This window comes from Typopeltis vanoorti, chromosome 12, assembly GCF_054136105.1.
Source record: "Typopeltis vanoorti isolate ZY-2024b chromosome 12, IOZ_Tvanoo_1.0, whole genome shotgun sequence".
Lineage (NCBI taxonomy): Eukaryota > Metazoa > Arthropoda > Arachnida > Uropygi > Thelyphonidae > Typopeltis > Typopeltis vanoorti.
In genome coordinates, this window is record NC_143560.1 from 136,417,571 (window position 1) to 136,442,587 (window position 25,017).

The 25,017-nt window shown below is 36.8% G+C and overlaps 1 protein-coding gene across 1 annotated transcript in view; it reads right to left on the reverse strand.

The window, feature by feature from the left end:
- Gcat (Glycine C-acetyltransferase) overlaps positions 1 to 25,017 on the reverse strand; it is a 443,581-nt gene that overhangs the window by 17,417 nt on the left and 401,147 nt on the right. Inside the window, exon 11 of the mRNA XM_090401262.1 lies at positions 24,854 to 24,901. Within this exon, the coding sequence (XP_090257388.1) occupies positions 24,854 to 24,901 (48 nt within the window). The remainder of the gene's footprint in view (positions 1 to 24,853; positions 24,902 to 25,017) is intronic.

The window sequence follows — 25,017 nt, forward strand, 5'->3', positions numbered from 1 at the left end:
TGGGTTGCAGAAATTGGACGATAGGCGAAGGAGGGGTGATATGATTGAGACATTCAAATTACTGAAGGGTTTTTATAAGATTGATCCAGAAGATATTTTTGAAAATATGACTGGTGGTGGGAGGACTAGGGGCCATGCACGGAAGCTGGGCAAGAGCGTGGTTGACAAGGGTGTTAGAGCTAGGTTCTTTACTTGGAGAGTGGTAAATGAGTGGAATAAGCTTCCAGAGTCTGTTGTGGGTGCTACGACCGTGAATGAGTTCAAGGCAAGGTATGATAGATACTGTGTGAATGTTGAATAGTTGTTCTTGACATGATGTTAGGGCCTCCCTCGATGAGTCTGTTGACTCCTTGGAGTTTCCCGGAACAATAATAATAATAATAATATTCCAATCCTCTCTTCTGACACATTCTAGTTATTTTGTTATTCAATATTACTGCTCTTCTGCTCAGCTTGTCACTATCATACCTAGGCAACACGCACACTATATTTCCTCTCTGTGTCTTCTTTCGTACAACCTCAAGCAAGAATCTCATATCTCTCGCTGCCCAATTTACATTACCACTCAAGTCATTTGTTCCTACCATCACAATCATCTCATCCACCCCTCTTAATTGCCATAGCCGCACTTTCTATCGTTCCTCCAGGCAAACACTCCTCACGCATCCTATCTTGAACACCACAAATCATTGAGTCCCCATACATTACACCTCTTACCACTCTATTCCTTGATTGCTCACATGCATCCATCTCTCTCTCTCTCGCTCTCTCCCCCATCTAACATTTTCTCTCTGTACTCCCCCTACTTACCTGCCTTCCTGACATCACTCTATCCTTGGTTGTAGTGCTCCCTTGCATTCCCTCTCTCTCCTACTGTTTCCATTCTCTCCTACTGTTTCCATTCTCTCCTCTTCTATCATTCCCATAATTTTCTCTCATTCCCTCTCTTCCACTGTTCCTATTCTCTCCTCTTCTATCATTCCCATAACTCTCTTCTACTGTTCTTATTCTCTCCTCTTCCATCATTCCCATAACTCTCCCTCATTCCCTTTCTTCTACTGTTCCTATTCTCTCCTCTTCTACCATTCCCATAACTCTCTCTCCCTCCTACTCTGCCTTGCATTTGTCTCTTCCATTCGCCTAATCTCATTTTTCACACTTCTCATCTCATTTCCTAGACATTCCACCTGCTCTTTCAGCTCATCTGTCTCTCTCTGCAAGTCAACCACTCTTATTTGCCATTCATCCTCTCAATTGATATGATATCAATTGAGAGGATGAATTGAGTTGAATGATAGTGAAAAACTTCACTATCATTCAACCTTTATATACTCCCCACTCTCATTATTTTATTCATTTCTCTTGCCCTCTATCATACCACTCATCTCTCTACGTTAGAATATTATAGAATTATAGAATATTAACATGGATAGGGGGATGGTTGACTGACAGATATCAAAAAGTGGTATACGGGGGGGGATGTGAGTCTGCAAGATTTAAGGTAATAAGTAATGATAATCAGCGCTTAAGTATCTCTATAGGGTAAGCTAAATAATCTGAAGGATACATGGATCATAGGTGTAGGTTTCTGTGGTTTAGCAGTTCAAAAGAAAGATTCTGGTATTGTGACCACATATTTATTAAGATAAATAAAAATAAATAAACCCGACAAGTTTCGTATGTCGTTTGACTTACATCTTCAGTGGTTAAAGGTAACTTTCTAATTTCTTGTGTTTAAACTTTTAGTTACCTTTAACCCCTGAAGATGTAAGTCAAATGACATACGAAACTTGTCGGGTTTGTTTATTTTTATTTATCTTAATAAACATGTGGTCGACCGGAATCTTTCTTTTGATAGATGGATCAGTCTGAGATAAACTGAATAGCATATGATATGTTTCAGTTGCCAGATCATCATGGCATTGTCGCATATTGGTTTGTATGGTTCATATCACTCTTTTCCATTGTTTGCAAATTTCAAATACAAGGATGTCTTTACATTAGGTATTCATGTGTAATCCAAAATGAAAGTTCAGTGTTTATTCTTTCAGCTGTGTCTGGGGAGGACAAAAAATTAAATCAAACCATGTTTATAAAAATCACAGATGTAGTTACCAATTTTCCTTAAAAAAAAAAAAAGCAGCAACAACTTATCATGAAGATTGATGACTTCTTCTCTCTTCCATCATCTATGTGGATGATGATTAGGCCGAATGAACTCTTTCCACCTCTGTCTGTCCCGGGAGAATCTGAACAATTCTGTCCAGTTTGGTGTTGCTTGTTGTGATTTGGTTTTCAGATTGATGACTAAAACAAACTAAAAAAATAATGAGAATACTGGATAACTGGTACTGAACTGGATACAATGATGATATATGTGGCATTTTGGATTGTGTTACTTGGAAATTGTGCTCTGTTGTTACATCGTTGTGGAACGTGTGGGATCCATGTGGTCAACAGCAAACTTCACATAACTTTCTATATCCATGTCATGTCATAAATATATGCAGTCTTGGTCTCACCTTAAAAAACTTAAGAAACTCAAATCTCAACCTCCCAAAACACTACTCATCTGTTTTCCCAATCACACTCCTTGACTCTTTTTGCTTCAGAGATAGGGTCTGATATACCATGCCAGAGATATCCAACTTGAAATCTCCCAATTTTGACCTTCGGCTAAAAATCACTCTACCTCAACCCTACCAAATTCATATGCTGTCTCTACTTCTCTCCCGATGCCAACACAACCACCCTGAACTATTCAATCACCTTTCTTTAAATGTTGATTTTCTTCAATCCAGCTCTCCAACAACAAAATCATTGTCCTCATAGACTTCAATGTCTACAACATCAGCTGGATGTCCATTTCCAACTGCACAGATCAAGCAAGTAGAGAAGCTGAAACTTTTGCAATCACAAATGATCTCACACAAATTGTCAACATGCCTACCAAAATACCAGATAATCAAAAATACTCTGGATTTCTTCATCACTAGTGACCCATCTAAGTATGCAGTGAATGTTGTATGTAGTGTAGTGACTTCACTGTAGTCAAACTACAATGTAGTGCAGACCTCTTCCCCCATGGAGAAACACAAGCACAACCATTCACATCCACCTGTTGTATGGCATTACCAGAAATCCAAGTGGGATGATCTCTACAACTTCTATGTTTCATTTCCTTGGTGAGATTGCCATTTCCAGCCTGAGAAAACCTATGTGCAGAATGAATCACCAAAATAATTCTCATCAGCATGGAATCATTTATTCCCTACTCCATCCTAATTCACATCCCTTATCTAAGCCTTGGTTCTCCCACAGGTGTGCTAACCTGTACGAAAGAACAATCAGGCATACTACAACTGCCTTGCATCCAAAACGCCATCTTCCTATACTGCCTGCATCAAAGTCCAGAATTGCTGCAAGAAAATTATCACTACATTGAAAAGTGATTTTGAGAGAGCTAAAACCAGGAAACTTTCATCTTGTCCAAATGGCAGTCATGCCTTCTGGGTTCTAGCCAAAGTCACTTCTGTCCAACACGATTCCCACCACAGTTACACTTAGGTGGTACTACCGCATCAGCATCACCCACAAAAAACTGGCCTAGCAGCTTCCTACTTCTCCAATTCTTGCATAGCTGATCATGGTAAATGTCCCTCTACCATTCCAAACACTCAATGTCGTGTTTGACCTTTTACCAGAAAAAGATCAGAAAAATTTTGCTCAAATTGGATACCAAAAAGTCTCCTGGCCCTGATAGCATTCCTCCAATTGTCCTAAGAGTGTGCTCCAGATCTGGTCCCGCTCTATGCTGCCTATTTAGACTTTCTTATTCCATGGGTATCTATTTTGCAGTCTAAAAATCAGTCCATATCAGGAATAGGTATTCCTAAGAATGGTGAGAAATCTTTACCTTAAAAATACCATCCAATTTCTTTCACCTTAATTCTTTCTAAAATAATGGAAAGAACCATCAACACACCCAACTTCTGCACTATCTTGAAGACTCATCTAATAAATAATGGGCAGTATGAATTCCATCGCTGCTGATAAACAGGGGATCTAATAACCTCTGTCACCCATCTCTGGACAAACAGCATGAAAAGTTTGGTGAGTCTAAAGTGCAACAAAGTTTGGCATAAAGATCTATTACGTAAACTCCCATCATTCAGCCTGCCATCTAACTTCAACAAATGAGTAGCCAGTTCTCTGACTAGATGCTCATTTCAAGTGATGGTGGATGGCTCCTTATCTTCCAACTATACAACTAATGCTGGGGTGCCACAAGACTATCCTTTTGTCCACCATCTTCCTTCTATATGAACAATCTACTCCAGATGACTGCAAATCCAATACCCAATTTCACTGAGGACAGGATATTGAATTTCTCCTTTTTGTTTGATAAAATCTGCAGAGCACAAAACCTGCAAAACCCTAACCTCTACTACCTTAAATCCTAATCTTCAAAACATTCATCAATGAGATCAAGATAACCTTGCCAACTTTAGCAAAACACAGCTGTGCATTATTTTGCACAAAAAAGAACCCTGTTCCACTAATCTTACCCTTCACAATACCCAAATCTCTATTCAAGATGAGATTTATCATCTCGGAACTGCCTCCTTTGAACCCAAAAAATCAGGCTTTCTCTTTCACTCAAGGCGTTACTTTAATGCCAAATAGCTTGTTACTCTATACAAATCTACCCAAGCAGCGAATACTGCTCTCACAACTGGAGTGGTGTCCTAAGAGCTCCCTACAAATAGCAGATTCCATACAAAAAAGAGAAATTAGATTGATTGACACCTCTCTCTTACTAATACTCCACTTACTTTCACACAAGCATTCAGCTTCTGCAGCCTGCATCTTCTATAAATACTTCTATGGCCACTGTTCATCAGAATTAACATCAATAACGATGAGTCTTGTAACTCCATGGAGGTTAGGAAAATAATAATAATTCCTCCACTCTCTTGTAAGTCCATCCAAATGCATGCAGCAGCTGACCAATACCCTCTCACAGTTCAACCGCACAAAACAAATTTTTCCTCTTCTTTGTTCATCCCTTCCACTACTTCCCTCTGGAACAGTCTTCTACCACATTTTTCAAGGAGTACAGTCCACTGCATTGGCGCACCCATGGAGGGGGCCAAGGGGCCCTGCCCTCCCCCCCAAAAGAAAATGGAAAAAAAAAACTAGAAAAATTTCCAAAAATATTTTCCTAATTAAAATTATTATTATTTTTAAAATTTATATTGTGTCTTCTATTTCTATGCACTTATGAATTAGCGATCCCATAAGGTGGGAATACCCTATAGCACTCGGGAATCCTGACTGCTGTGAATGCAAAGCGAATGAAGTAGTGCTTGGGCGCTACTTTGTTTGCTCGAGCTGGGCCAGAGGAGATCACGAGTATCATGTATTGGCAATCACTGCAGATGCTCAGTCATAGCTCGTATGCAATGCGTAGTGTGTATTCTGAAATCGTCTACTCCCCCCCCCCCCCCCCCAAGATTAAATCTTGAGTGCTCGGCCCCCTCCAAGATTAAATCCCGAATGCGCCACTGTGTGGACCTCTTCAAGTCAAATGTGAACCAGTTTCTTATTACTCATTCACAGTACTAGTGTGAATGGACTATAGTTTAGCCCATTCATATAGTTTTAGCCAACCCTCTAAAGAGATTCAAAGATGACTTTTAAGACTGTAATAGGCCATTCTAGGCCTAAATCCTTGAAAAGTATGATGGTGGTGATGATGATGATCAGCTTAAATCAGAAATACATATGATGGAAAAGCAAGATAACATTTCACAGGGTGTTACAACTTAAACATGGCCCTGCTGTTTCTGTCAGGGAACTAGGCTGAACAGGGAAAAGTCGATTACTGAACAAAATCAAACTTAACATCTAGTAGAATATGATGAAACCCAGCACTGCAAGAACTGAAGATGGGAAACATCAGTATAAAGAGTATTAATGGAAAGGAAATCAAACTTGTGGAAGAACTGAAAAATTATCACAAACACATGAGTAGCATTACTGAGACCATTTTCTGACATACTGAAAACCAAAGGAGACAGAAACAGGTAGGATCTTACTAAATAATAAGAACAGATTGCTATATTTGGACAATAATGATCAAGGAAAGGAACAAATAACAATAGCATTCAACATCACACATACAGATAAACTTCTTGACTAGAAAGCAATTTCAAATACACTTGAAAAAAAGAGTGCAAAATGAATCCCACCAGGCTAATACAGTAAAACCTAGATATAACGGACTAATTCAGGTGAGGGGGTGTTCCGTTAAATCCGAAATCTGTTATATAATAAAGTAGATTTTCTGAATGCATCGGCCAGCATGCATTAAAACTGCCACAGAAAGTCATGGCACGCGACAAAAGAACCAATTACAGCGCGATTAGTGTGATCACGTGCTAATCATTCGGCGAACATGTTGTACGAGCAGTGACTCATTTATGTCAGCTAAATTACTACAGTGTTTCTCCAACATATGATGGCCTATTCGCAAAAATTTGTTAAAAATAATAGGAAATTAATAAAAAAATAACTTGTTAATTTAATTATAAGCAAATCTTGTTTAAAAGCATTTTAAAATTAACAGGATGTTAATTTTCACGTGACATATGGACCGGAAATTTTGTCCATTAAATCCGAAAGTCTGTTAAATCGAGGGTTTACTGTATATGCATTTTGGGAAAACCTGAAGAAAAGGCAAATCTAATAATAATGGTAAATATATGCTGGATATATATTAGAACAACGAGTTCAGGATATAGATTACTCATACTAACACCATATTCCAACATAAAGATGGAGATAAGTTCATGTGGAAAGAAGATGCAAAAAATCAGAAAAAATCTGATTATGTCATTATTGACAGTCATATATAGCAATGTTAAGGACAAGTTGGATAAAGGGAATAGATATACTATGATATTGTTGGATTTTGCTAAAGCATTTGATGGGATACATGTGAAAGGCTGTTGCATAAACTGGAGAATATGGGTTTGGAATATAAATGCTTGACTTGGATAAGTGGATAGTTGACAGACAGATATCAAAAAGTGGCATACGGTGGTTGTAAACCTGCCGGATTTAAAGTAACCAAGTAAAGTAACAGTAGTGTACCCCAGTATTCAGTCCTTGGGTCATTATTGTTCATCAGCATTAGGAAGGATCTAACAGCAGATGTGCAATTGTTTGCTGATGATGCAAAGATAGGCAGGGCAATCAGGAATGCTCGTTACTGATATCCAGCACTTACAGAATGATTTGAATAGGCTGGAAATTTGGGCAAGCAAAAATGGCTGTCAGTTTAATGGTAGTACATAAAGTTATGCACTTTGTTGTGATATGGTTTCCAGTGGGATATATTATATTATATTAGTAGAGTTATGCTATAAGAAACTCATGAGATTAGGGATCTTGGCATAATGGTGGATAGGAATTTGAAGTTTAGAGGTCACATATAGAAAAAGTTGCAAATACAACTGAGAGGATAACTGCGATAGTGAAGTGAACCTTGACGTGTAGGGATAAGGAAGTCATTTTGCCTGTTTTTAAGGTCTTGATAAGACTGCACCTGGATTATTGTACACAGATTTGGCCTCCTGAATTCCAAAGGGATAAAGAAGAATTACAAAGATTATATCAAAATTATGAGGACAGATCTTGATTATGTGGTTTGCCAACTCTGGTAAACATGAGAAAGATTGGTGATATGATAAAGTTCTATAAACTTCTGAATGGGTGTTACAGGATATCATATAATGAAAATTTTCATTATATGGAAGGTAGGAGCGAATACTGGTGCATCCATGGAATTTAAGTTTGTTTGTAGTCAAGAAAAGGATAAGAGCTAGATTTTTCTCTCACAGAACAACGAGTGAGTGGAATGGTTTACCTTTAGAGGTAGTGAGTATATCTAGTGTGAATGAGTTTAAGAGAAGGTATGATGGCTGGTCTGGATGATGTGTAGCCTTCATCAATGAGTCCCTGACTCACTGAAGGTCTCAGATAATAATATCTTCATGCTGATTCAAGAGTATACAGAGGATTTGAAATTGGAAATGATCATCATTCGGTTTTAAGTAGGATAAAATGAATGCTGCATTGAAAAGAACAGTATGCAAGAAAGTTTTCAAAAGAATTAAAGGTAAGCAGATTTTATAGGTAATTTGAGATTTGACTGTATAAGCTTCATTCAAGAAAAAGCATGACACAGTTTGAAAAAGAAAAAAAAAGAACCAAACCTTGCAGATGGATAGAAAAACTGTGAAGAAAACATTGATTCAGCTAGGGAGGCATGTGTAGGTTATCTGCAAAATAAGAACACTATGGAGGCCACAAGAAGAAACGATAAAAGCACACTGAGAGCTGCTAGCAAATAAGTCGGCAGATGCCCCAAAAGAATGCAACTGATACAATTCAGCCTCAGTAGAATGGTATTGGTTGCTAGATGGGAAGAATATTGACAGTGCATGGGAAGCACTTAAAAAATACTTAAATGACACAATATCAGCATGTATCCACAGAGTTCAAAGAATAAACAGGGTAAGAGTCAAATGGATATGTAATCTTATTAAACAAGAGAATGTAAGAGAGAGATAACATGGAAGGAATACCATGTGCATGAGGATGATGTCCATTATGAAAAGTATAAGTAGCAGGCTAGAATAGTCACAACTGTTGTACGGAGAGCTAAGTCTGAGTATGAAAAGAAACTGGCTCTGCATGCTAAAGACAACCCACAAGAATTCTACCCATATGCTGCAAGTAAAAGAAAGAATGAATGTGAAAGAATAACTCTTCTAAATACAGATGGCATGAGGGTTATAGATGCAGAATAGGTTGTTCAACTAATGAGTGCTCATTTTGTTAAAAGCTATCAACCTGGTGTAAGCGACATTGAGCTCATTGCTACCTGCATATAAGCGACATTTGAGCTGTTGCACAAACTGAATAAGAATTCAGCAATAGGGACTGATGGGATATCAGCATGTGTGCTAAAAGACTGTTCAGCTGGCTATTCCTTTGACCAGGCTGTTTAATATGAGTCCATAACAGGGAAGATTCTGCAGGAATGGAAAGAATGTATGGTAATTCCATGCACAAGGGTGGTGTAAAGACTGATGTATCCAACTATTAACCAATTAATATTTCAGGAGTGGTGGTGAAGATTTTAGAAAAACTGGTTAGGGCTTGCATTCAGAAATGAGTTGACAGTGAATCTCTACTTTGCAATGAGCAACATGGGTTTACTAAGGGAAGGTCATATTTTAGCAACTTGCTCACATTCTATAATAATGTTACTATTGAGCTAGACAAGGGGAATAGATACACCATGATACTTCTGGATTATGCTAAGGCTTTTGACAGACTACATCAAGAAAGACTATTGCATAAACTGGAAAATATGGGTTTGTATTAGAAAATATTAGTGTGGATAAGAGGAAGGATGACTGACAAATAAGAAAAAGTGGTATACGGGGATTGTGAGTCAGTAAGATTTAAGGTAACTAATCGATCAATCCCACAAGGATCAGTCCTAGATGCACTATTATTCAATCTGTACATTAATGATAGTGGGAAGGATTTGACAGGCAACATACAGTGATATGCTGACAATGCAAAGGTAGATAAGAATCAGGAATGCAGCTGATATGCAGCATTCCTGATTATCTTTTGCAGAATGATTTGTATAGGCTGGAATTGAGGGCATGAGAAAATGGATGTTTGTTCAATGTCAGTAAATGCAAAGTCATGCACTTAGTGAGGCCAGCTATGACCTATGCTATAGAAACTGTGGCCCTGAGGAAAAATAACATCAGCAGGATGGAAGTAGCAGAGATGAGAATGCTTAGGTCGATGTGCGGTATGACCAGAAAGGATTGTCTGAGAAATGACTATGTGAGGGGAACAGTGAAAGTTATGAACTTAGAAGCGAAGATACAGGAAGCAAGGTTGAGATGGTTTGGTCATGTGATGAGGAGGGAGGACGAATATGTGGGAAGAAGGGTCATGCAGATGCATGTGCAAGGAAGGAGGAAGCATGGGCGGCCAAAGAAGAGGACTTGAGGATGAAGAACTTGGATGTGGTGATAGCCCAAGACAGGAGGATGTGGAGGAGACTCATCATCAACAGTGACCCCACTTGAGTGGGAGAAGCTGCAGAAGAAGAAGTAGAAGATGCACTTTGGTGTGGTTAGATACCGAATGTCGTATCATATTAGATTGGTGGATTATGCTAGAAGAAATTTATCAGGCTAGGTATCTTGGAGTGTTAGTAGATAGCAAGTTGAAGTTCAGGGACTATGTAGCAAAGATTCCAAATACAACTCAAAAGATAATTGCAATGCTGAAACAAACTTTCACATGTAAATATAACGATGTCATTTTGCCTCTTTACAAGGTCTTGATAAGACCTCACTTGGACTAATATGCTCAGGTCTGGTCTTCTAGTTTCCATTGTGATTCTGATACAGTGGAGAGAATGCAAATTAGTGTTAAAAATGATATCAGGATTGTGAAATACTGATTATGAAGACAGATTGAGAATTTGTAGACCGTAGACACTAGCAACAAACAGAAGAAAGTGTGGGGTGACCTGATTGACACCTGTAAACTTCTGAAAGGGTTATCCAGGATTTCAGTTGATGGAATTTTTCCTTTTATGGAGGGTGGGGAAAGGACAAGAGGGCATCCTTAGAAGCTGAGAATAAATTCTGCTAAGAAGGGGGGGGGGGGTGAGGACTAGATTTTTCTCTCATAGGGTGGTGCATGACTGGAATGGACTGCCATTAGATGTAGTATGTGCAAGCAGAGTGAATGAATTCAAGAATAAGTATGATAGCTGGTGCATGTAGTATGTAGCCTCCCTCAATGAGTCACTCGTTGACATCATTGACAGATGACATCACTGGCAGAATCATATTAAAAATGAACTTAACACATTGTGTGGATTCAAGAATGTGTGATCAGGGTTATTCTAAGGTGGTATCATCATTTAAACAGAATGGGAGAAGAAAGATTAGAAAAAGAATGCCAAGATGACAGGAAAAAATATCCAGAGGAAGTCATAGGTCTAAATGGACTGATTGGGTTAGAAGTGTCTTGCAAGAACTAAATAACAGATACGACAACACTGGAGCGTTGACAAGTAACAGACTAATTATGAGGAAAACTGTTGGTAACACAATTAACAATAATGCAAACTTAACATTTAGTGCTGTCATAATAGTAGCCTGATCAACCATCTGAGGGTAGATATGAAGAAATTGATGATGATGATACAGTTAAATCTCTGAGAGGAAATAATCTGGTATCTAGATGATACCAAATTCGGGAAAGTAATGGTAAAGAGTCCTGATGTGATGTTACTAGAGGAGGATTTGAATCGATTAATGCTGGGGAATAACAGTCATTGTAAACTTAAAAAGTGAAAAGCTCAGTGTGGCCTTCTAATGAGAACTGTTAATTCTAACCATTCTCATTTATAATTTTTCTTTCATTCTTGAAAGGTGTATATTAGTGATGTGCAGTTATATTTTCTTTCATTTCTAGAAAAATTCATTGTCATACACACACACACACACACACACACACACACACACACACACACACACACACACACACACACACACACACACACACACACATATATATTACTTAATTTCTTTCTGTTTGTTGAATTTCTCAAGAAAATTACTCATGAATTAAAGTGTTTTAAACTGAAAAAATTAAACATGATTTAAAAAACAAAATAAAACTGAATTAGACATTTTAATATTAACAATATTTTATAGGGATAAGGGATAATGAATATTAAAAATAAAAAAGAAATAAATAAAAATCTTAATTGAAAGTTGGGGAGAACAAAATGTATGGTTTAGAAAACTGGGCCATGGTGGCTTCCTCTTTGCATTTTCTTTCTATTTTTCAGTGGCTATAAGTAAATTCTATAAGTCATTTTCTCATTTGCTAGGTGTGAATTTTAGTTGTCTTCATATCTATCTGGTTATCATGCTTGCAATTACCATGAATTGCACCCATCTTCTCATGAAGTTGTGTCACATGATCAATGCTGTCTTCTTGTTGCATTTCAGATAACAAAAACATTAATCTAGGATCTAAATACAAATCCTACAAATGCTTTTTGTCTAAAAGCTTTTTTTTTCTGTAATTTTCATAGCATCTAAAATGATGCAAGCCAACAAAAGCTGTTTCTTAACATTTCACTTTTGCAATGCTTGGGTAGTAAATTTCCTGATTGCAAGCGAGCCTTTTTAGCTAGTTCTAAAGCTCATTTTAAATTAAAGATGCCAAGAAATTATACTCTTGGATTAATCCTTTATCCATAGTTTGTGCATGTGAAGTATCTTCCCAACTTGGACTACTTCTATATAGAGGCTAATGACTTCACATCCATTGCCTTAGTATCCCATAATGCAAAGCACATGCCCTTTTGGATGGCCACTACCCAGACCGGTTATGACATTTATTAAGGTATGTTAAAGCGTGGGAATACCTCTACAAAAAAACTCTTAGTGATCTACAAGATTACTCTAAATCACATTAAAGAATCACTATTAAACTTATCCCTCCTGACTTGAATCACTGCAGAACAGGAAACTCAGCAGTGGCTCCACTCAACGACAAGTAACAACCAATCAACCTCTCTACTCGCCTGAAAGAAGCTACCATTAATGGGAGCCAGATCCAGAGGTGATACCAAGGTTGCAGTAATGCAGAAGTCAAATATTTCCCAATACAAGTAGTGAAAAGGTGTATCACCTTATCATTAAAAATAGTCTGGATCAGGGATAGATGATGAGTTTTCCCATATGGCTAGACTATAAATTAAAGATACCAAGAAATTATATTCTTGGATAAAGGATTAAACCAAGAACATAATTTCCTTCTTGGTCTGGCACCCAATGATGATGTTCAGAGTTCCAGTAAACAGAATAACATACCATACATACATTGAGCACTACTGAGTAACTACATCTCCAATAGCATGTGATAATTTTTTCTTTTCAGAAGCAATAAATAGCAGGAGTAAATAGCATTTTAGCTAATTTTCTTGGTTCAGATAGTCTTTGCACACCACTAACTAAAAAAAAATCTTCTAGTTATGTGGTAAAGTGCATGCAGCACACTTAACCAAAGAAATATTTTGCAATTTTATTTCACCAAATTCATCACCATCACTTATTATTATTACCCAAGACCCCCAAGAAGTCAAAGACTCATCTAGGAGGTCCTTTTATCATACACACAGCTAATCATACTGCGCTTTAATCACACTCAAATTCTCTGCAGACACCACACTCTCAGGCAAGGCATCCCAATCATTCACAACTCTGCATGCAAAAATCTTGCTTCTTGCTCCCCTGCTCACACCTTCTTTATAGTCCGTGCGGTTAACTTGTGGCTTTGCGTTTCGCAACCATATGCCTGGGGAAGGAGTGTCCTAGGATCGATTCCCATCGATGACACGAGGAGCTTAAGGATCTTCCTCAGCCATAGCCAAGTTAGCCGGTCTTGGGAGTGGACAGCAGGGTGTTTTTCAGCAGTTTATCTGGGATTTTTCATCCTGCAAGCAGGCAAACCGGCCTCGTGAACACACACAGAATACAGCCAGGAATATTGACCAAGCCATAGGACTGATTCATCAGCCTGTACCGGTTCCGGAGCCAGATAAAATTTGGGGGGACAAGATGGTACCCCAGTGGGAAACTGGCTAATGTGATGAGAGAAATGGAGAGACTGAATATTGGTATATTGGGAATAAGTGAAACCTTTTGGAAGGGCTCTATAGACTTTGAGTCGAATCTCCTGTTGGAAGTTTTTTTTACCACTTGCTCAGACTATAATAAATTTAGTTTAATCCTTTATCCAAGTGTAAGCAAACAAAGTTTGCGCAAGAAGTATCTTCAGGACTGAGGCAACTCGTAAAGGTGGACCAAGCTCTCATCACTCCTTGTCTTAGTATCTCCCATAATGCAAAGCACATCTCTGCAAGGTTACCTATACATCTCCGCAAATTTACCTATACGAGTTGCCAAAAGGCAACTCGTATAGGTAAATATGACTTCTCCATTGCTTCCACCTCTGTATCACCACCTTTGGGTCTAGTTCCCACTGATGAGACTTCAATAAAGGTTGAAACCAGTCTGGGCAGTGGCCCTTCCTTTAATGCATAGCATTATACATGTCCACATGGAGATGTGCTTTGCATTATGGGAGATACTAAGACAAGGAGTGATGACAGCTTGGTTCACCTTTACCATGAGTTGCCTCAGTCCTGAAGATACTTCAGGACTGAGATTATCCAAATGTGAGCAAACAAAGTTTGCTCACATTTGGATAAAGGATTAAACTAAATTTATCATACGTTGTGGCTTCCTTACATAATTTAATAGTCACGTACTGCCAACATATAAGCCTTTCTACAAGAATAAATTTATTATAGTCGAATCTCCCAAACGATAAGACATATAAATTATATACTTCGGGTGCAGAAATATCAAGGAGGGGTGTAGCATTCATTGTGAAGAAGAAAATTAGTAACAAAATCACTTACGAGGGCTGTTCGATAAGTCCATGGAAAGTCTAAGAGATGGTGCCACCAGTACGTATCGAGGTTATTTTTAGTTGCTGGCAACTGTTGGAGGATCACACATAAATTTCAGTCATATAGATCTATTACTCAGTGTTTGCGTTCATTTGAATCAATCAAGTACTGTGATTAGTGAAAAATGGATGAGAAAGAATTTCGTGTAGTGATTAGACATTACTTTTTGAAAGGCAAAACGGTTCAGGAAACCAAAGCTAATCTTGATAAACATTATGGTGAGTCTGCACTTTCGATTAGAATGGTTTATAAGTGGTTTAGTAACTTTCGAAGTGGCGATATTACGAGCACAAGTGACACTAAACATTCTGGATGCCCTGTTGAGGTCACTACTCCAGAAATTATTAAAAAAAAATCCATGATATGATATGAGATGTCCACAGCCTTAGCGTGAAATTGCTAAGGCTGTGGGCATCTCATATGATGCGTACATAACATTTTACACGAACATTTACATATGAGAAAACTATCTGCAAGATGGCTGCTGCATTTGCTCACACTGGATGAAAAGCTTCAACATGTGAACTGTTGCAAGCACAGCTTGAAGCTGTTTCAACGGAATCCAGAAGAATTTTTGCATTGTTTCATAACACTGGACAAAACATGGATTCATCACTACCAGCCTGAGACCAAGGAACAGTCAAAACAATGGGTTGCAAGCAGGGAATCTGCACCAAAGAAAGCGAAAACCATTCCTTCAACAGGAAAGGTTATGACCACCATTTTCTGGGATTCTCATGGCATAATCTTCATAGACTTCTTGGAAAAGGGCAAAACAATTACCGGAGTGTATTATGCATCTTTGCTGGATCATTTAAATAATGAAATAAAGGAAAAACGACCATACTTGCCAAAAAAAGAAGATTCTTTTTCACCACGACAATGCACTCGCTCACTCTTCTGCAATTGTGACTGCAAAATTGTTCAATTTACACAAAATATCCTTTCGCATCCTCCCTACTCTCCAGATTTGACTTCCTCAGACTACTGTTTCCAAACATGAAAAAATGGCTGGCAGGAAAAAGATTTTCATCAAACGATGAGGTGATTGCTGAAACAACTGCCTATTTTGAAGAGTTGGACAGCAATCACCTCATCGTTTGATGAAAATCTCTTTCCTGCCAGCCATTTTTTCATATGGACGGGATCAAAAAAACTCGAGCATCATTGGACTAAGTGTATAGACCTCAAAGGTGACTATGTTGAAAAATAAAAAATGTTTGTCCAAAAAAATTACGTTTTCTTCATTTTTGCATGGACTTATGGAGCAACCGTGGTATGTCATTTAAAAATCAGATAGAGAAATTGCAATTCTAGTGAATGCCAAGCCCAGAGATATGCTTATCATTCAGATATATGTTCTTACAGAACAGAATGAAGAAGTAGATGCTATAATATGCATGATGAAATAGAGTGGTGTATAAAGGTATCTGATGGCAAGAGAAATAGTTATTTTGTGGTATGGGCAACTGGAATGCAAAAGTTGGTTCAGAGTGAGAGAGAGAGAACATCTGCAAATTTAGGACATTTGGACTGGGAATTCTATATATGAACAACAGAGAGGCTCCAGAAGAGGAATGGGAACCATTAATGCTATCCTGGAACTAAAAATACTAATAGAAAGATCACCTGAAAGGAACAAGAACATATACTTCATAGACTTTCAGAAAGCCTTTGATCAAGTAAAACACAATAAACTGGTTAATATTCTAGAAAAATTAGCCTTAGAAGATCATCTACATAAACTTATAAAAATGATTTACTTCAAACAGAAAATGCAACTGTTTAACTCTGAGACTTCTGAAGTGAAAATAAAAAAAAAATGTGTTAGACAGGGCTGCATTCTTTCACCAAATCTATTTAATATTTACAGTGAGACAGTGATGAAAGAGATTGAAAAACAAAATATAGGAATCAGTATCAATGGTATAAAATACAAGAATCTTAGATATGCATAAGATACCATTCTAATTGCAGAAAACAGAAACAAATTAATCAAATTACTGCACCTACTAATTGGAGATGGTCAAGATTTTGGCCTACATTTAAATGCAAAAAAGACCAAATTTCTGAGAATCTTAAAAGAGAATAGATCTGAACCAGAAATATTCATAAACAATATAAAGATTGATCATACAACAGAATACAAATATTTAAGTACCTACTTTACTTCAGATGGAAAACAAGATAAAGAAAACAAAATAAAGACCTGCTCAGAAGTTCTGTGAGTATAGAGACAAAAGAAGAGAATTATAAGAACATTAGTTTGGCCAGTTTTCACATAAGGAAGTCAGACCTGGATATCCAAGAAGAGAGTAAGACAACAAATAGAGGCCTTTCAAATGCGGTGCTACAGAAGAACCCTGAAAATCGAATGGGCAGAGGTACTACAGAGAATGAAAACACAGACATCTTTATTGCAGGAAATGATCCAGATTGAGGATCATTTCCTTTATTGCAGGAAATGATCCTCAATACATGTCCTGCCAGAGACTGGCAGGACATGTATTGAGGGAATCAGTAGGACAGAGGACACTAACGTTTTAGAAGGAAAGATTATGGGAAGAAGATTAAGAGGTAAAAAAAAAAGAAGGACATGGCTTGAAGTCGTATCTATAGTGAGATCTTATATCATGGATAGGACATGATCCTATCCATGATCTTATATCATGGATAGGATCATGTGACTATGCAGAAACAAAAAGAAGAGCTGCCACCAGAGAGGACTGAAAAGACATGCTGCTGTACCCTCACATTGAGGAAATTACATGATGATTATGAAGTGTAATTTTTACTCGCTAGCAAAATGATTTTTTATGGTGTCTCTTAAGATGCTTTGTCAGATTTATAGCAGGAGAGTACTTCAAAACTATATTACAATCACTTACTTTACAAGTTGCTTTTGCTTCCTTACTAGATTCGTTAAGAGCAAAACATGAATATACTTGATACACTTTGTGATGGCCCTTTTTCAAAGGCCTATAGAAAAACTAAAAAATAATGTGCAAGAGAAAATAAAATGAAATTAGAAAAGTCCTTTTGTTCAAGACTATGTTTGCAGAATGACAAGTTTATTCTCTTTTCTACGATTTAAATAAATTATTTTTGTTTGTTTCTTCACAGCATTCACACACAATTTGGATTTAAATATGTAATTGTTAATACAAAGCTTGGCTGCTCAACCTTCCTTAGGAAATCATCAAGGAATGACTGAAGTCCCCCCCCCCCTGCTCTTCATAAATCTCTCAAATAACTGACTAAAGCATCATTTATTTCTCCTTCGACTTTTAAGAACCATGATGCATTAGGATCCATCTTTTCCAATTGTGTGATCCTGGCTGAAATCTCATGGAATGAGAATGTAATCTCTTTCTTCACAAAACACCTCAGTTTTGCTCTGGTTACAAAGCTCTGGCTTGCTCAACCTCAGAAATTTTGCTTTAAATTCACTAAGTTCATTTAATAATTCATCCCCATTGGAGTGAATCAGTTGTTCAACATGTCTGTCAACTTCTGTTTTTAGTCAGTAAGCATCACTATTTTTTTGTCAAGTGTTCAAAAGTTTCACATTGAAGCCAAGCACAAACTGAGGATGAATTTTTTTTTTCCAATCCAATTTCATACAATTTTGTAACTACTTCAGTAATTGTGCAATGTTTTGTATAGCTTAATAAATATTCTAGGAGTTCCAAAATTCTTGGACTGTTAAATCAGGATCAGGTTTTGGATTAAATCCAAAACCACTTTTGGAGCATTTATATTTGGGTTCAGTTTTTCCCCTTTTTCCAGTCATGATTGTATTCTACCACAGCATATATAAAAATCAAAATATGTATAGTGTGCAAACACTAAAACATGCAACACTAAAACACTAATAGCACATTCATGTTGAAAGCAAGACTTGGGAAGAGTATGAATTCATCAGTGAGCTGTCTGCCTTGTGGAAGACCTCTATTAGATGGTGTGCAAATAACATAGGTGGCAGAAAAAATTTAAATGCCAAAAATCTGGAAAACATCAATCATTATACCCTTACTAAAACCTAACAAAAACCCTAGCGACTGTAAAAGCTACAGACCAATAGCTTTGACTAGTACTCTTTGCAAACTAAACGAAAGGTATACATACTAGACTTATGAATTGGCTCTTAGAAAATAACAAGATCAACTTCTACCAAACAGCATACAGGTCCCAACATAGTACAGAAGATCAATTATTTTATCTTTGCCAATCAATCATAGATGGCATTCAAGAAAAACCAACAAAGAAGACAACAGCAATTTTCTTAGATCTTACAGCTGCCTTCGATCATGTGTGGAGAACAAGAGTTAATAAAAATTGCATACGATAATGGAATAAGGGGGAATGCATTAATTTGGATTTTAGATTTCATGAAAGGAAGAATAATTAAAGTAAAAGTTAATGGAACTTCTTCCAACATATATCGAACTTGGACTGAAGTTCCACAAGGTTCTGTTCTAAGCCCACTCCTATTTCTCATCTGTATGAGCAATATTCATCCTGATGTAATAAATGACATAAAAATAGCATGCTATGCGGATGATATAGCAATCTGGCACACAAGCAGCAATCCTCAACAATCTGAGAAAGACCTAAATAAATCAATAAAAGGCTTAGAAAGATGGGCAAAGGAATTCAAATTACAGATAAACCCAGAAAGAAGAAAACTTAGTATCTTCTCCACTGGTAGAAAAAATATACACAATTACAACCTCCAAATCGAAATATATAATACCAAAATATGAAAAACAGTCTCCCAAATACTTAGGCCTAACTCCAAATACATAACCCTGATACTGAATAGATAGATACATACTGAACTAAGATTTACAACCCACATCACAAATATATCTAATAAAGCTCTTAAAAAGCTTTGTGGAACATAGTGGAGTGCAAAACCGAAGACACTCAAAACTACACATACAGCACTCATGTGACTCACTATGGAATATGCCTCAACAAGCTCCAGCTTCCACTAGCTCAAAAGAAAAGCTTGACAGAGTACAATCAATAGCAGCAAAAATTATTATAGGTGCATAAAAACATCAAAATATGTATGGTTTCTCATCCACAAATAACTTAAAAGCTCAACAGGAGTCTGGGCTTCACATACTAGAAGACAGAAGAAAACTCACCACAGTTAAGTTCACTAACAGAATCAGGAGCCAACAACAGGATCACATCTCACTCAGTACTTTCGATGCCTGGACCGGATAATCTAGACTAAAGAGGTCATCTACTTTACAATATGATCATGAAATTAGAAAACAGTCAGACTTCAAGCATCTGTCCATTGAAATAATCAAAGAGCCATTCTTTTCCACTAAAGTACCAAAAAACATAATGATTAACTTAAAGCTCCTAGAACCATGTTCAAAAAAGGACTCACAGCAGGTAAATAAAAGAAAAGGACTTGACACTATACACCACTTAAATAATCTAAACCATGTCATTGCCTACAATGATGAATCATCTGATGAAGCACTCAACCAAGGAGAAGCATTTCCTCACCTCAAGGAGAGGTGAGGAAATGCAAATCAAAACCACAGCTGGCAAAATAGTTTCAAACTTCACGTGAACTAACAGCCATACAAGCAGCTCTCAAGTTCTATCTCTCTCTAATCCAGTAAAAAATATTACAGAAGGAATAACTATCTACAGCAACTCAAAATCTGCACTTGAAGAATTAAAAAATGGAAAAACAAAACTCACACAGGTAATTCAAGAACAACTAACAACTTTAAATTTGAAAAATAGGAACTGTACATTGCAATGGATACCAGCTCATGTAAATATTGAAGACAATGAGAGAACAGACAGACTATCCAAAGAAGCAAGATATTTACCTCAAAAATTACACCCACTATCACTAACTGATGCAAACTGTCACAAAAATAAGACTGGTAAAACAAACTATCAAGAAGAAGAATGAAATGAGTGAAATAAATGAAAATAGAGAAATAACCACAATCATTACCAGGCTAAGGATGAAACATTTTAAAGGCATGAAAATTCATTCCCGACGGTACTAGAAGTTATGGAACATGCAAGAACTGCCCAGGGGTCGAACTCGCACCTGCCCATATCTATTCTTGTCCAGCAATTGCCGCTGCTCTGCAGAAAATTGACAATAATCCTACAGAAAAGCTCTACTCCATCAAAGTTCAAGATATTACCAAAGCAGTTCTACAGGCCCACGGTCATAACTAGAAGCTCTTCAGTGAACTCAACAATAACAACAACCACTTTCCTTCATAATGTAACCCATACAGATTATGAATAACAGAGGGATAACGTACATCCTTGTCCGACACCAGATTTAACATTAAACTATCTTCCTATACTTCCTTCAATTATAACTGCTGACTTACAGCTCAAATAAAGAGACTATTGCTTGATATAATATCCCACTGACACCATACAACTGTAGTGTTTTGAATAGCTTTTTTCTTGGCACCTTGTCATATGCCTTTTCCAGATGTACAAAACTTAAATACAGATCTTTCTTATATTCCCATGATTTCTCAACTATTTGTTGTAAAGTGAACATCTGATCCTGACAGCCTCTATTTGGCCTGAATCCAGCTTGTTCTTCACCAAGCTTCCCTTCCACAATCCTTCTCAAACCATTTCTCAAGTAAACTTATATAAATCTTACCAGGAACACTCAGAAGCGAAATACCTCTGTAATTCTCGCATTCAGTTTGATTTCCCTTTTTATATATGAGTACTATGAGAACTCTACTCCAATCATCTGGAATTAGTCCCTTTATCCATGCCTTCTGAACTATGCAGTGCAGCCAATGTAAGTCTTTTATACCTCCATACTTCAGCATTTCTGGTCGAATATCATCTACTCCAGCTGCCTTTCTACGTTTCAGGCTTTTGGTGGCTTTTTCTACTTCAAGTATGGATATGCATTCTGTTTGCATGGCTGCTGAGTGTTTTTTACCACTGTGCTATCACTAGTTGTTTCATTTAGAAAGTTTTCAAAGTTATTACCCCATACATCAAGGATATCTTTTTCTCCAGTTTTCATGTCAACTTTATCATCTCTAATTCCTTTTACAGCAATCTTTTCTCCATTTCTGAGCTTCTCAACAAACTCTAGATTATCTTGCCACCTTCCTGATATTTATTTTCAATGTTCTTAACAAAATCTTCACATGACTTTTGTTTAGCTAGTATTATACTGTTTTAGCAGTACAGTAACAAGGATATGGCAAGTGTCTAACTTGCGCTCCCTAACCCAAAAATTTTGAAAAATTTTGAAAAATTTAAATGTAACAAGTTAAATTTTACTAAATGCAATTTAAATACTTACTATTAACCACATCAAAATGAATTGCAGTGTGTTGCAGAATTTGTGTGTCTAAAGTGGCGTATTGCCGAAATTTAAAAATACGATATAAAATAGCGGACTTTTATATCTATTTATTTATTTTTACATTTTGCACCTTAAACTTAGTTGTGCCCATGGCGGGCGCCTCTTTCGCCATGCACTCGTTATGGCACTGGTGGTTAGGTTTCTTACATTTGTCTCTGTATTCTCTAAGATCACAAGCTCACTTAATTGCCAGGAAGGAACTTTTGATATGCTTTCTTCTTTTTCTTCACTGCCTCTAACCTCCTGTGTCCACCATGGAGCTCTGATTTTTCTATCCTTGCAGATAAACTCACCACATACCACTCTGGCTGAATCAATCAATGGTTTCTTCAGGATTTGCCACTGAATCTCAAAGGTTTAGTTCTTGTTCTGAAACCCTTTCATTTTTTCTTGAATAATGTTTGTGTATTTTAGTCTACAGTTCACATCTGAGAGCTGCTCAACTTTTATTCGCTTTAAAACTTTCTTACATGTTTTTCTTTTCAATATAAAATTCAATTTTATCCTGCTCAAGACTAAATGGTGGTCACTTCCACTTTCCAATCCTCTGTACAATCTGGTGTCCTGCACCAGGGGAAAAAAAAATCCGTATCAACAATAACATAGTCAATGTTATTGTTGATACAGATGAGACTTTTATTGATTGTTATTGTTGACCAATGAGACTTTTCTTATTCCTTGCCTCTTCTCTCCATGTGAATTTTTGCACATTTTATGTTGGAACATTGTGTTAGTAATAACCATTCCATGTCCTGAGCAGAAATCCAATAGGTATTTGCCATTATTATTAGCTTTTCTCTTTTCTCCAAATTTTCCCAAAATATTTTTGTATGTCTGACAATCATGTCTTACTCTGCTATTTAGATCCCCAACAAGGAGCAACTTTTCATTTTTCATTGTATCAGTTGCTTTCTCTAAAGCCTCAAAAAATTCACTTCTACCTTAGTAGAACCTTCTGTGGGACCATAGGTACAAATACATCTCATTGTCCAGTTCCCCATTCTGATATTTGCCCACATCACTACTTGATATTGCCTGCCATTCAAGATTAGCTTCATATTTAGTGTTGAATGCTATGGCTACTCCTTCTTTTCCTTGATTTTGATTACCTGAATATAACATTTTGTATTTATTGCTCAGAAAGATCTCACCAGTTTTGGTCTTTTTTGTTTCAGTCACCCCTATTATGTCAATCTGGTACTTATCCAGTTCCTCAACTAGCTCCATTTCTTTGCCATTCAGTCTTCTTATATACTGATGTTGAGTCGGGTTTGTGTTTTAGGATTTGTTTCAGTAGCTGACTTTTCATTGTTTGCCCTAGTTCCCTGGAGAAAACAATGGGTCCTTTTAAATGGGCGACACCCCAGCCGGCATAAAATTCTTTCATGTTATACATTCATTTTATATTGTGGTTTAAGCCAATAAGAATACAATTTGGTCAGCTAAATGCCAAATTGCAGCCTGTCCTCGTTCGTTCAGTATCCAGTAGATACCTAACAGGGTGCACCACGAGAAGGTGAGGATTGGACATTAGGTCAGAAGCCCTGGTCGGTTCTCTCTGCATTCCTTTAAAGGCTATTTGGTGGTCTCCTCTCAGTTATACAGCTTTGACCCTTAAGTATCCGCTCTGCAACATTCCACAGGGAAATATTTGTGGGATTTCTTAGGTTTTAAGAGGTTTTGAAAAGACTGCTGTTCTGCAAGTGGATCATAGATGGTAGACAATTCAATGCTTTATTAGGTTTTATATGATGGGCTGAAGAAATTGCAGACTGTTTATTACATTTGCTGTGGAACTTCACTACGAGAAAATGATGATGCAATGAATCTTCAGATGATAGCAATGTAAACAATACTTAAGAGTATATAGGTAAAGAAGTTATCAATTCCTCTTTACAATGTCTTGATATATGGACCATGATTCTGTTTTGTTTGTTTGTTTATTTTTTTAAAAAAAAGAGAGAAAATAATAAGGATGTAGGGCAAACACAAGATAAATACAAGAATGTAGAAGAATGTTAACTATTAGGAAGTTAAGCAAATGCTGGCTTAAGAATTTGATAAGGGGGCCAAAACAAGGAGATATAAAGACCTATATATTAGTAAAAATATTTTTCAATACAAAAATAATTTCTAGAGGATATGAAATAACAGGCTCAAGAACCTAAGAATTAAATTTTTTCTCACTGCAAATGATGAGTTAGCATAAGACATCCAGAGTGCTTCTGGATGTCTTATGATTGTAAATTCCATGTGTTCTATTGTCAGCCTGAATGTTTTGTGGAGTGAAAAACCCAAGATCTAGAGCAAAAACTGTGCCACCTCCATATGATACAAGCTAACTGACCTTTAGCTGAAAAGCCTTTTTCAAATGTTCTGCTCATACCAGAATAGGTACTGAATCCAGGTCTTTATAGCCAAATGATATCATTACTACTCAGTATGCAACAGTGAATGCTTTAAAGTTAAGTAAGGATAGACATGTGAATTACAGCCAGTCCCAGAAGTCCTAGTACTGTGAAGATACTCACAAAGCAATAATGACTTTGTTATTTGCAAATAACAAATAATTCAATTTTCATGAATTGTCCTAGTTCTCAAAATTAGATCATAACATTTTATAAAAATTAGCTTTACTGCTAGAATTTTTAAAAAAGCTGTAATCAGCAGTTCGGAAGAAGAATAGCTTCCTATGGTAAAAAACTACTTCTATCTACTAAAAGGTTTAGTAATCAAAATGAAAACATTGATCTTGAGGATTGTGGTAAAGATCCTACCTTTAGGAACAACAGGATAGCTGAAACCAATCACATAGATCCCTTTTTCTGAAAATAAATTCATATTTTTTAATGTGTCAAAGATTAATTTATAATTATTTTAAATTACAGCATTTTAATACAACCTTTAATCAACAAGTGCGCATTCTTATTTCATTTATTTA